The sequence below is a fragment of the Electrophorus electricus genome, chromosome 3 (genome assembly GCF_041902795.1).
Source record: "Electrophorus electricus isolate QZ-2024a chromosome 3, ASM4190279v1, whole genome shotgun sequence".
Classification (NCBI taxonomy): Eukaryota; Metazoa; Chordata; class Actinopteri; order Gymnotiformes; family Gymnotidae; genus Electrophorus; species Electrophorus electricus.
The window spans coordinates 33,117,738-33,131,766 of record NC_137499.1 but is presented as its reverse complement, the minus strand read 5'-3'; the positions used below and the strand labels follow the sequence as shown (position 1 = coordinate 33,131,766).

The 14,029-nt window shown below is 39.1% G+C and overlaps 1 protein-coding gene across 5 annotated transcripts in view; it reads right to left on the bottom strand.

Annotated features, from left to right (window-relative positions):
* Nucleotides 1–3,824: 3,824 nt before the first annotated feature.
* crhr1 (corticotropin releasing hormone receptor 1) overlaps nucleotides 3,825–14,029 on the bottom strand; it is an 88,001-nt gene continuing 77,796 nt past the window's right edge. For all 5 annotated transcript variants that reach the window (XM_081711183.1, XM_081711184.1, XM_027030045.3 and 2 more), the window contains one exon: nucleotides 3,825–7,240. In XM_081711183.1, the coding sequence (XP_081567309.1) occupies nucleotides 7,100–7,240 (141 nt within the window). In that variant the 3' untranslated portion in view covers nucleotides 3,825–7,099. The remainder of the gene's footprint in view (nucleotides 7,241–14,029) is intronic.

Genomic DNA, 14,029 nt, shown 5'->3' with positions numbered 1-14,029 from the left:
TTATTTATCCTTTATTCCTCTTATGAGAACAACCCATTCATGTACTTAACAGCCTACATTAGCCACAAGTGCCCCACAGGATGGTGCTAATGGAAGCTGTGATTTTCTGCTCTTCTGAAAGGTGGCTGGCAGCTGGGTCTACTGTTTCATCTTAAGTAAGATTCTAGGAGGTTGGAGGTGGTATCGTATGTAGTATATGTAATGCTATTCACCAACTACCAAGAAATATACTCTGTAGTCATAGCAACAACCAGGGTTTGTCCACTGTTTAGGTGTATGAAAATTTTAACATTCTCTTTCTACTTTTGATACCATATGTAAACTGAATGATGCATCCATTTACTTTATTGTTTTTCCATAACAAGAACAGCAAAAGAATATTTAAAAAATGATTTCAGCAGTTCTTCATAATCAGGGTTGTTAAAAGGAAATGACTTGAACTGAGGCTGTTTGGTTAGTCTTAAATGTGATTCTGTAAAGCAAATCGAGTGGTTCTTGCAATCATTTGACTGATCGAGACCAGTTAGTACCTGTAATTACTAGTAAACCTGGGTGTTAAGGCAGCTGCGCTGTAAGTAGACCTGTACATGGCTGGTCTTGTATGTTAATGCTGCTGTGCTATGAGGAGACCTGTGCTTAGCTGGTTTTGTGTGTTAATCTTTTTTTTTTTTTTTTTTTTTTGAGAAAAGCTTTATTTTTCTTTTAACCTCTGAATGTAATTTCCAATATCTGTATTTTTTAAATTCCCATATGACTCAAATGTTTGCTGTAGAGAAACAAGTTTCTTTATTTATGCATTGCAAATAGATTCAAAAGCTAATATTTTTCTATTTTTTCTAAATATATAAATTCTATTTTTCTAAATTTATAAAGCAACAATATTAAAAAAAATTAGACATATAGAAAATGTGTTCATAGATATTTAGCGTGAACACAGTGTGAAAACACCACACCAATTGAAGATATATAAAACAAAGTTTAATGCACAATTCTATAAGCACTACATATATCTTGAGGCCTTCAAGGTAGGAAGTAGAGTTTGTGCAAATTATATCTTTTTTTTTCAATTCTGTCAAACATCAAAGTTATACAATGGATATAACAGATAAACAAATGCCATAAACAGAATGTTTGTTAACTACTGCAGAAGATGAAATGTTTGAGATTTGGTTCTACTGAACCATGAAATCAAAATTACATATTTCATTGGTTTCACATATTCTCATATTCCACGCACTTTGGACCTCAATTTATATGTTATTAGTTCTGTCACAGCCTGTGTACTGATCATATTTAAATAATGTGATAAATATAGATTTCTTTGCCATATACATTTAAATAAATATTTCATATGTACATCTTCACAATTTAAATGAACACAAAGACTGAAACTTTCAAATAAATCAAACCTGCTGATCACTGAGATCAGTTTAGACTTCAATAGCTCATGTCTGCTGAGAAGAAGTAAATGCATTGGAAAATAGAGAAAGCAGCTGTGGAAACAAACACATGAGCACAAAGCAGTGATCATAAAAATACCTCATAAGTGAACTGAACAGACACTACAGTGACAAAAATTATACTGATTTAGAAAGAAATCAAGGCAGTTCTGCCAAAGTACAGTCTACAGGACTACAGCTGACAAGTCTGATACTCACACTGACCCTATATGTAAACAATAGTTCTACTGGACTACAAAACATAAATATAGATTTGTATTTTTATGTATTGGTGGCTATAGCATGGACAGATTTACCATTTAGCTGAGGGCATCTATCCAGATTTTCTATCCTGTGTATTCTTGTCTGTCTAAGAAGCATTTGAGCTACTGGTAAAGCATTTTTTTGCCAAGCACACTGAACAAGCCATACAGTACCTCCAGTATTACTGGCATATGTGGAAAAAATGACCCGAGAGCGTGATGAGAAATAGCTGTGTTGTTTGTTGACTTGATCTTGCACTGAAAATGTTTCAAAAATGTGTATAAAGAAATCTAATATCCAAGCATGTAAAAGAGTATTCAGCAGCAAAAACAAAATTAAGTATATGTATAGTCGTCATTTTTTGTTCATAACAATTTCTAGTGGTGCCAACAATTATGTAAAACATATGTGGTTTTGAGAAGTTTTTTTTTTTTTGGCTCATCTTTACCAAGGGTGACAATACTTGTGGAGGGCACTATATGATAGGATAGTACAGATGGTTTTGAGAGCACTAATTATAGCAGATTGCTTTGGAATGATAGCTGTCTAATGATTGTGTCTGCACACATTCTTCTTAGAAACATTCTAAGTACACACACACATACACATATACACATAAATACATCCATACATACCCACATGCATGAACACAGTCATTCATACACATGCATGCACATGGAAAATCCAGCAACACACAGCTTGAAAGATTTGGCATCATTTGATAATAATGAGACAGTAATTATACATATATACATACAGTAATGAGATTTAATGATACTAATTGTTAGAATAAACACTGGAACAATCTTATAATATCTCTTAAATAAGACATTGGTTTAAATGTAGTTGAAAGAATGTTTTGGATATAGTGCAAGCTTCTGGTGATGAGAGATACAATCATGCAAATATATAATTGGTGTTGTAGAAGGTTATTATCCTTGATTGAGATTAAACAGCCTTTCAAATTGCTGGAATATAGCCATTCCTTTTGAATTTGTGGGGCTATTTGAACCACTTTCAAACATTCCATTAAAGTGGGATGAGTAAAGAGAAGGCTGTGTTGAGGTGTGCCTGGGTTGAGATGAGGACTGCCATGGGAGTCCTCAGGCTGTGCTGCTGAATGAGATGCTCATATGCCCTCCAGCCTCTTTCCCATTCACTGGCGAGCCATTTGACAAACAAACAATAGCTCAAGCATCTCCGCCTGCCTCCTATTTTATCAATGCCAGTGGAGCTCAACCAGAGTAAGCTCAATGAAGACCAGCTCAATGAAAGAGCACAAGAATGCATTACAACTTTACTGTCAATTATGTTCTACCATATAGACACATTTTGGTTAAGCTGACAAACGGTTTGGAATGCCAGCTGACAAACAAGATAATTGTTTTGGACATATTTTAACATTTGTATTTGTATTTTTATTTTTTTCCCCTCTCTGCCATTTGGGATGATTTTGGTGACAATAAAAGGCAGCAAATAATATCTTAAAGCACATATTCTGGAACTCCAACCAGACTGAAATGGATGTGTCATTAGTAGAAAGGTGATTCATTTCAAATGCCAATAAACTGGCTGGCTTTTATAGATGAATCATCATGATCACAAAAAAGCAAAGTCAAAGTAGATTTGAGCTATTGTAAATTTATGCATAAATAAAGACAAACTTGAAAAGTGTTGTGAATTGTTTCTTCAATATATTATCTTTATATTTTTTTCATGTTTCCCCTTCTTTAATTTTGAAGGCTGAATAGACTAAATTTGTACCCAGTGAGAAACTGCAGAAGAGTGTTACATTTATCAACACTAAAGCTACGAGTGATATTGTGATGCACATAATTATAAATGATCAAAAGCTACAGATTTAATAACGTGTGGATTGAAGAACAGTGGACCTATTCTTTAACCCTGATGCTAGGACGGAGGGTGGCTTGGGGAAGGTGGGGATAGAAGCACAGCTATGTATCCTGAGCATTTGAACAGGACTGCTCTTGAAACAGGGTGAGCCTGAATGAGAACTTGCTCTCATAGTGCTGTCAGCAGGAAGATGTCACAGACTTTACTTGACAAAACAGGGGAGGTGTGTTATGGCTTTTATGTCCTGTCAGTTGTGTTGGTCCTCCAAACCTGGCCTCTGTACTCTCAGACCTAGACTCTGGCATGGAAGTGGTAAATCCCGAAAGTGAACTGATGGCGTGACTGCTGGGGTTTTTCATGTCTTTTAACAGTGGATACATATTTTGCAATTTTTTCAATTTTCAATGTGATCTGCCTCCAAGTAGAATGAAAAGTAGCCAAAATAATAATAATAATAATAATAATAATAATAATAATAATAATAATAATAATCAGTTGCTATTTGTCAAAGGCCCTGTAAAAATAAAGTGTGTGGACATATGACTTAATGGGACAAATGGGTTGGCCTTGTTTTTGTAGTTGCGGTCTGGTTGCATTTCCCGAGAGCATCACAGCAATAGCATTAGAAAAGTTTGAAATAGTGCTGAAAGAACTCTGTGTACCATTTTATGGCCCTGCTGGGGTTGCTGTAATGTGGCAGGATGTGACGATGTTAGTGGATATCAGATTCAGAGAATGCAGAAAATGCTCCACTGCATCTATTCATCTTAATATAAGTGGGAAACTGGCATCATATTGCTAGTTTAAGCTGATTCTGCTCATTCAAACTTGATTCTCCTTGCTTAATTTGCTTAATTCGCTTAATTCACTCCCTCCCCTCTATCTTAATCCAAAACCTATTTTTCCTCAAGAAAGTTTAAGTGTGCAGATTTTCTCTGCAGTGAGCTCTGCATACTTTTACATTCAGATGTTTGAGGAACAGTGAGGTACAGACCTGACTAGGACAGCAGCCACAACACTGAGAAAAGATACTTTTCTTTTGTTTCTCCATTGCTTCATCCAGCCAATTGGAGCCAAAGAGATAGATGGGCCAAGATAATTCTGGGGTGAAACTTTTGGCTTTGTGGACAATGTCTGTGCTTTTACTCACAATATTAGTCGTTATTTTTTTCTGAAAATGCCTGCACATAGCCTAATTCTAGTAAGACTTAGGGGCACCAGATATGTTGGATCATCGAAGGAAACATAATAGGCTGCTTTGGGGTTTCAGCTGCACCAGATTTAGTTACTTTTGTAAATGTAATAACCTATTAGTTCACAAATGAGTCACAATGGCATTGTTTAACAATCTCTGTTTAAAGTGTGTTCATTTATAACACAATAACATGCCTTGACTGATTAAATATTCACAGCAAAAAAAGAAAAAAAGAATCTCTTTTAGCATATTAAAGCTGGGTTGTGATTCAGGGTTTGAAGAAGCGTGCCTTTGTGAGAGAATGCATATACATTCAAATGGTGTTTGCAAAAGTTAGCCTCGTTGAGAACAAAAATGCTTAAGGGTTATAGCTCACTGCAGGAGGCCATTGCCAGTCTGGTGTATTTTTATCACACACACACGCACACACACTCAAAAAACACAGAAAAAAACAACAAAACTGGAGAGGGTGACCCAAAAACATTGTACTTAATTAACATCATGACTGCCCCTGTCCACAGTAATTGACATTTGTGTCATTTACCTGCACAAATACCGTGAGTGACAGATATCAACCTGTGTTTTCGTTTCTATACACAGTGGCATGGTTTCACACTAAGACAAAACCCACTCACATCTCTTAATCATCATTCTTTTAGAAAAGCGTTGTCCTCACATCCACAATGACTTGTTTCTAAGGCTGCTAGGCCGCAGGTGATTTTGAATCTGGATAATAGAAGTGGCTCTAAATAGTGATCTGGATGACAATTTAATATGTTCAGTTGAGTGTTAGTGTGAGGTTTTTACGGTGCTCCACAATGTGGTGCTTCACATTTTTGTTTAATAAGATAAGCCCTTTGTTAGTATGAGCTTCTGCAAGCAATTTTTTTTTGGTTTCAGATGTGGCTCTGCCTAACCAGGCAGGGAAGCATTTCATTGATGTTAAAACTTGAGTCTGTTCTTGTCTCTGGGGACTTCTCTAAGGACATGAAGTTCTACTCCCAGCCTGAATGAAGGAGAAAGGAGTTGGCTAGAGCTAGTTTAAAACAACATTCACCAGGAAGGCCTGAACTTGACAGTTTAAAAAATAAACACTTCCTCCATTTAGTACTACGACAATATGTATACTTTATTCATAGGATTAGAATATATCTGGTCTCTTCTTTTATAAGACTTAAATTGTTGTATTGCATGTTCTGAACAGGGGCCCCTTCTTGATTATAAAACATAAAATAATGTTAAAAATGTGATGAGTTTACCTTAATTATAAGTCAGCTGTAAGTGAAAGGACTGATTGCATGTTTGTAACCAAAATACACAATGGTGATATAGAATGTCCACTTGACTTTAACTGACACTTGTTTCTAAAACACCTTTTTTAAACATTAAATAAACAATATGAATGTTTGTGCATTGGCATGTTTTTGCCTCAGATAAAGTTGCCAAACTGAAATATTTAAAGTTGGGAACTTTGAGAACTTCATAAGATGATGTGACATGAAGAAATTTGGAAGTTTAGTAAACTTCCATGCCCTATCTCTCTGATGACTGACTCAGTCTCTGAGCCTAGGTTGACAACGAGGCTCAATTAGATGGGTGCATTTGTTTGTCTACAAATGTGAACTCAATCAAAATATTAAAAGGCAGTAGTTTGAAAGATCTGTGGTAGTTTTGTATTCAAAAGACGGTTTGTGTATCCATTGCACACATATCCATTGTGACACACCTTGCTTCAGAAGTGCTCCAGAAACAGCAAATTCACCCCCAAAAGGAAAATCAGCAAAAGCTTGGTGATTTATCACCTACCATTTATCGTCACATGTGCAGACTGATGGGAAGCAACTGTCCAAGTTTGACAAGTACCTTCATATGAAACCTTCAGGAAGATTATACATGTTCCTCCTCTGAGCTCCTGCCCTTGTACTCCAAAGGCTCTGCCTGGAAAGCCGTGTCCCAGTGAGGGCATCACACAGATGGAAGGGCTGACCAGGGGAAATGAAGAAACCCAATTAAACTTTGATCATTTTCTACTTGGCAGACTCCACTGTAGTGTTTTCCTTAGAGCCTGGCCTCCTGTTATCTGCCTCAGATTGGCTGATTGAGTCTGACCTCTTTACAGTTTGCTCCTCCCCTGTTCTCTTGAAGGCGAGTCTTTACCTCGGGTAGGTGCCCCATCTCAGGGTGTTCTTCAGTCAAAGGCCTCATACCCTGTTTGGCCCTCATACCCTAGCTTTGCTGTGGGAGCTGAGGGTTAGCTGAAGTTAGAGAGAGGAGCTGGTGTTGAGGCTGGGAGTGGAGGGGAGGAGGTGAGTTCTGTGTAAAGTTCTGGGGTCGGGATCAGCTGAAGTCAGACAGCGGACGACTGTTTGATGCTGTGGAAGCTGACTCGGGTGGGGGAGGTGGGGATTGACATGGCACGTGCCACCCGTGCTCGGATGGAGTGCTTGTCTTGCCAGCGATGCCAGCGCTTCCGAACGGCTGAACGCACCTATGGTGAGACACAAAGAATAGTTGGTTCCTAGTATACTACATCAGTATTAAAGTACTGCACCAAATGATTCACAACACAGTCTAAGTCATCAACATTTGCATCTCTTTTGGGAACAAGTATGGAACAAGGCAGGGACCAAATGAAAGCATGATTACACATAATCAAAAGGTAAAGAGCCATAAATGAAGAATGAGGAAGAAAGCAAAAACCTCTGTCCAACAGAATATTCTTGAAACTTGAGTTATTCTTGAGTTTTTAGCTTTTCTTCTAACTTCATTTCTTTTACTACATATGTTCAACTTTTCTGTTCCTGAAACTTTAAAAATTTATGATTTTGTCTCAAACATCCTACATGGAGTGACTCAGAATTCTAAAACCAATTAACCTTGTCAGAGTGCCACATATACTTGGAAACTAAAAGAAGGAAGCCAGCTCTATTGAATTAGGTAGCTTGTAAAGAGAGAACACATTGTGATTTTTTCTTCTTTGGGCTTTGGATGTAATAAACAAAACCAGCTGAATTAAACAAAATCCCCCCAGCTCAGACAGACAGAGACAGTGAGGACTCAATCCTGCTAAGGGATCCTAGGGTGATTTAGGGGTTTGGGTGCATCCAGATCATTAGGGTCTAAATGCTTAGACTTTCCAGACATATTGTGACTTACATGAAATAAACACATGCTGCTTACAATGACACAAAAACTGTGCACTTTAATTATATCACACAAGAATGCAAATCACTAATGAGTGATTAAATCTGGAGGGGGGATAACATTCATGGAGGTATTATGACTGGGAGTAACTGTTCTGATTAAATATCTAAAGTGATTGACTGTTTGCCTCATAAAATCCTGAATTCTAATAATCACCAAGTGAGCACCAGATATATATTATTCCTGCTGAGCCGGATAAAGTTCTGAGGGAATATTTTGAAGTCCTGAGGACAAATTTAATTCTTTGTGAGCTGTTTAAATTCCTGTGGGAATAAATTCCAAGTAATTTACTTCATTTTTGTTATACCTCTGTATAACTCTGTATATACTTTTCTATTGATGTGTATTAGGATTTAACTGCAATGTTTTTGATTGATTAAATCCCACTAGCATACCACTGAAGAGTCTGAACTAAAGGGAAGGCACTGACTGCAGTTAGAGGGAAAGCAGTGACTGCAAAATGAGAGACTGGTTTAAGCACAGCAACCTGATCCTGTTCATCATACAAAAGCAAAGGTGCTAACACATTTATTAATTTAGGTTAACCTAATACATGTCTACCTGTTGTCACGAGGCATGACGATGAAGTGGGATGCTGAGGCATGTCTCTTTTATTTATTAACAAGAACAACCCCCCGCCCCCAAAACCCGTACACCTCCCCCCCCGCCACATTAAACCAACGTGTGGAATGTGAGTACATGCCGTACAATGGCGTCAAACACCAGGGTTTTAAATTCACATACTAACAAGGAGCATAATTAGGGACAGGTGTGTCACATGACCAACTAAAAAGGTAGGGGCATGTTGAGAGAAACATACATACAAACACACACACATGAACATGGGGAGGAGTCTAGGAGGAGTCTAGGAGCCCATGTCGTGAAAAACCCCCTGCCCCCCCCGACAGTGCAACTCCAGGCGCGCCAGACCATTGTGCCCCGGCCCTCAGACCAACACCAAATGGCATGGTCAGAGTACTGAGTGACCTGACATGGGCTTGCGCAGACAGGACAGAAGGGAGGACAACAGGGACCATGATGATAACAGACATAGGGACAGGCACACTAACAGGAAGGAGAACAGACACAAAGGGAGGTAAAGGGACTGGCACAGTAACAGTAACAGGAACAGGAATGTGACTAACGGGCCCTAAGGGAAGGGTAGGCGGGGGTCCAGTGACTGGACAGAAGGGGACATTAGCCGACCCTCCTGGTGCTGGCTGGTGTGAAGTTCTACAAGTCCAGCAGGGGGTGCCTGTTGCTCGCTTGGGCAGTGATGACACCTCTGCATTCCTGGCGGATGTGCTAGGGAGCACATGATGAGGGAGCATGCCAGATGAACCACCCGCCATGAGCTTGTGCACTGTAGAGAGCTCCAATTTCCAAGCATACCTGTGAGGAGACGCCCAGACTATGGAGCAGTGTGCGCTGGATGACACATGTACTTTCTTGGAGCTCTTACAAAGGAGCGCACGGGCTCTGGAGCGGCGTGCACCTTTCACAGACTCAGGTGCATTTGAGGCTTCAACCTCCATGCAGGAGTCTGCAGATCGCTCTAACTCTACATCAGAAACTGACTCCAAGCAAAGCTTCTCTCTGTCCAGATGAGAAGCAACCGAGCAGTCAGATCCCGCATCCGACTGAGGGTTGCAGTAGTCTTCCTGCCCCTCAGCATTGCTTTCATAATAATGGTCCATGGAAGACAGATCGACCACCATAGCATCAGACCCAGAATCCCCAGGATCCTCCCTTAACCTCTCAGGAGACTCTTCCTCCAGGCAGGGATGGAGTGAGCCAATTTGGAGTACAGGCTTCTCCTCCAGGCAGGGACGGAATTAAACACTTTGGAAGATGGCCTTCACTACAACGACAAGGTCAGGGCGGGTTCTGTTCCTCTTCTTTCCCTTCTTTTTTCTTTTTTGAAGGGAGAGGAGAGTCGAGTCCATCCCACTTAGGGCTATTGAGGGAGGTGCTTGCGGGAGGCTTTGGGTCACTATGAGGAACGTCTGACTGGGATTCATCTGCCTCTTGGATGAGCCTATCCATGTCCATACTGAGGCAGGCCAGCCTTGCATCAACCAAACTGGCAGTGTCCCTCCTGAGGTGTGCAAGTCTCCATGAAAAGCTTATTTATTATCAACAAAAACAAAAATGAAACAAAACAAAATACGAAGAACAAGAACAATACACACTAAACTGAACTGATGTAGCAAACAGTAAGACTGGAAACTGAGTACAATGTGTCAGTACAACGCACAGGGTCAAACACAGATGAAAAACAACAGTAAAACAGGGCTTTAAATATTAACACATACTTTAAATACATACTAACAAGGAACATATTTGAGGACAGGAGTAACACATGACCAACTAACAAGGTAGGGGCAAGGTGATAGAGACACACACACACACACACACACACACACACAGGGAGGAGTCTAGGAGGAGGGGGACGTGCCGTGACACCCATGATTTAAAAAAGAAACTACATGAAATTTCAAGCCCATATCTGAATCAATAATTAAAATTATCAAGGGTATGAAGTGAAGGCAAAATGCACTAATTAAGTTTCAGGGTATGCTTTTTGGATTGCATTAGTTTCCTATATGGAGTTGAGGAAAATGTCATCTTAATTTCCATGTGACCTTTAAATGTGTCCTCAGCTCTTGAAGTTGTATGTGATCTGTAAAGCCTGTTCTTAATTGTGAAGAGAGATGTATGCAGACAAATGGACACAATCTACTTCTGCTGGTAAATGATGCCCTTTTGCTATGATTTGTGACCAATCTGGACACTTTTTCTTGGGAGGTTTAAGATTAAGCGCTAATGTTTATTAAGCAGGCAGAAAGCCAACTATTGCCATGAGCCGATCTTATAGTTAAGAGTCAAGTCATTAACATTTGAACCATTGATACCATGGCATGATGTACGTCACATGCACAAAGGTCCACAAAATTAATATTTAGATATAATTTAGATATCTGATACCTTCTGGTGTTAAGCAAGAAGCTAGCATTGTAACTATGTTTACTCCTGACAGCAGAATCAGTAACATTTAGTAGTATCACACACAGACATTGAAAAGTTTATATTGGTAAAAGCTGTGGTTAATAAAATTGTTTCTGGAAAATGGAGTATAGGAAGTTGTTTAATTCAATGTCTGTATACAGTTCAGTTTAAATGTGCTTGAGGGAAGTGTCACTTTGTGCTCTAGCCATTCAAATGATTTGGTTGTTTTAATTAAAGGGCAATACCAATGAAACTACAAAAAAAGGTAACATTGTAATGTAGTAGATGATTGTCTCTGTCAGTAAATCTCTGAAGAGAAGCCTCTGCATTGCTTTGGGTTAAAGTCATGTGCCATGACATAAGCAAAACCAAGAGGCACAGCTTACATATGTATATTTTCACACCTATAGTTTGTTTGTTCTAGTTAATGAGCTTATATATTTGGAGCATTTTCTTGCGGTAAACTTAGAGTGAACAATGGCAGTGATGACATTTGTTCATAGTTGTAGTAATTATCTGGGCAATATACCAGGTTAAACATGGCAATGGGAGCTCTTTAGCTCAAACTTAGATTGGTCAGATTGAGATCAGATCACTTTCTCACCACAAATGAACTGCTCCAGAGTTTGTTTGGGACCGAGCCGAGACCACCTTCTCTAGGGTCTCAGTACAGTTGTTTTGGTCCAAATCCAAGTACAATCAGGGTATTCACACCTGCCTAAACAAATTGCACCAAGGGTGAAAGCAAACTACAGTCCAATTTATCCAGACTAAAAAGTGCATGTGTGAAAAACACCCTAAATTATTTGTAGGGCAACAATCTCGCTTGCCAAGATTTTAGGTTTTATTGGTCTTGGACGAAATACTAACATAGCCATCTAGCTGAGGATGTTTGAATTAAGGGACCAGTGCTTTGAATACATTTGTCTTTTCGCTGCTTTATTACACCTTATTTAATTCAACGGAGAATTATCAAACCCTTTATAAGACAAGTGAATGTACTTAAGAAGATTAGCTTGCTAAGCTTTTCTCATGGTTCCTAAAGTTAACTGTATCAAAGGTGCCAAAAAATCTAGCCTGTTTACAGGACCAAGGACACTGTTGTAGTGAGTCACAACTATCTGATCTTAGTTACTGGTTACATCGACCATGGAGGCGGTGCAAAAATGCTGTTGGTGTTGCTCTTTAATCAGTGAGTTAAAAAAGCCATTTAAAAAGAAGTGTTCCAGCCCTCTGAAAAGGCTCCATCTCAGTAAATCAATGACAAGGATGTCATTGTAATAAATATCAACCTGCCTCTTTGCCTTCATCTCAGCTCAGCATGCTTCCCAAGGGTGGGGGGTTGGTAGTTGTCTTTGCGAGAGTCCTCCAAGTAATGTCCCCTGTCAGTCACTGGAATGCAACTTGAAACTCTTAACCTCGCCTTGGTGGTAGGCTTGAAGGCAGGTCAGAAGCAGGCAGCAGCACCCTTGCTACAGGTCTGACACAATCTTTCTGCTCAAAATTCTAGGTTTTCTGAGTCAGCATCACAGAAGCAAATGGCAGCAGTATATTACAGCCAAATATGGCAGGAGCAGAACAGGTGCCATGGCTTACATAAGCATTCAGATTTAGAATGACTTATCATCAATTACCATAAAAAGACTAGATGAGCCAGTCTCTATGTGCTGTTGGAATGAACTATTCCTTCCCTATCAACAAGCACTTGTAGTTAATCTCAGAGAAAGTCAATGAAGTCAACAGTTCATCAGGAGTATTTTACATTGGCCTTGGAAGAATTTGCTCAATAAAATAAGCCAAGATAAGATTCATAGATTCTCTTGTGGTGGTTAAATGTTTGATTTTAGCAGATTCAGGAGAGGGAATGGTTTTTAATATGGGCTGTTTATCAGCAGCAGAGTTTTGGTGGGGCACGGATAATGAGCTTCTGCTGGGAGTTGAAGAATGGTAATATGCCACTGTAGGGATTCGTTGATCAAGATGATGTTTTCCTTCATGATCCTCTGGCAGAGGGCACAAGTGGGTATATTGCAAGCATGTGCAATTTAGATCCAGAATGTATGATCTAAAGGGGCTTTCTCTGCCAGAAATCAGTATATAATTTACGTAACTGAACAGCTGAAGAAAATTGTGTTTTTGTTCTGGAAGAGAATGTTTTCAACTCAGTGCAACATATAAAATATATAAAAATCCTGGTGCATGATCATGATAATTTCTCATTGTGAAATAGTTAAAGGTACATGAGGGCAACATGATTTAGATAAATGTTTTTTGAACACGTTAACCAGGGTTTCTTTAAAGCATGGTTATAATATACTGTTTGCAAGTGCAGATCATGCCTTCTATACAGGTTGAAGTAGAGATAATAGAGAGACTAGAGAGACTATAATAGAGAGACCAACTGAGAAACCTTTGGAGTGGAGTTCTGGGTGGACTCCCTGGGTGGGAGAAACCAGCTCCCATTATTGAAGATGGAGAGTTAGAATGAGGGAGAGAACCAGGGGAACCAGGGTGGAGTCAGGGAGGAAGGTTATGAGATTCATCACAGAAAAAAAATGTGGAAGCATGGGAGTATAAATAAAGAGGAAATAAGGGCAGAGTTTCAGGTGCAGTCTTTCTCCAAAACTTCAGTTATTCTGTAACTCCATTAAGCTGTTTTCAGGTGCAGTCTTTCTCCAAAACTTGTTATTCTGTAACTCCATTAAGCTGTGTGCATGATGCCTTAAGACATAAATAATTTACTGGCAATTGTATAGAGTTAGATAATGATTAGTTTTACATGCTTCATTTCAATATCGGTGTTACAGTTACATGATTCCCTGGTTATTCATTATAACAATAATATTGTTATTGAGCTCTTTCTAATTGTGTAGACATGGTGTTACAAATGGGCCAGTGAACTGGAAAGTAGATCACATTTTGTGCTTTGTCATCTTGACTCAAGGATGTTTTATTATAATATTGTTGGCAGAGTAAATGAGAATAGCTTGAATTTCAGACTGTACTGCTTTGTTGAAGGTTATTGGAACAGGTCAGTGATGTCACAGTGTGGGTGAGGACATAT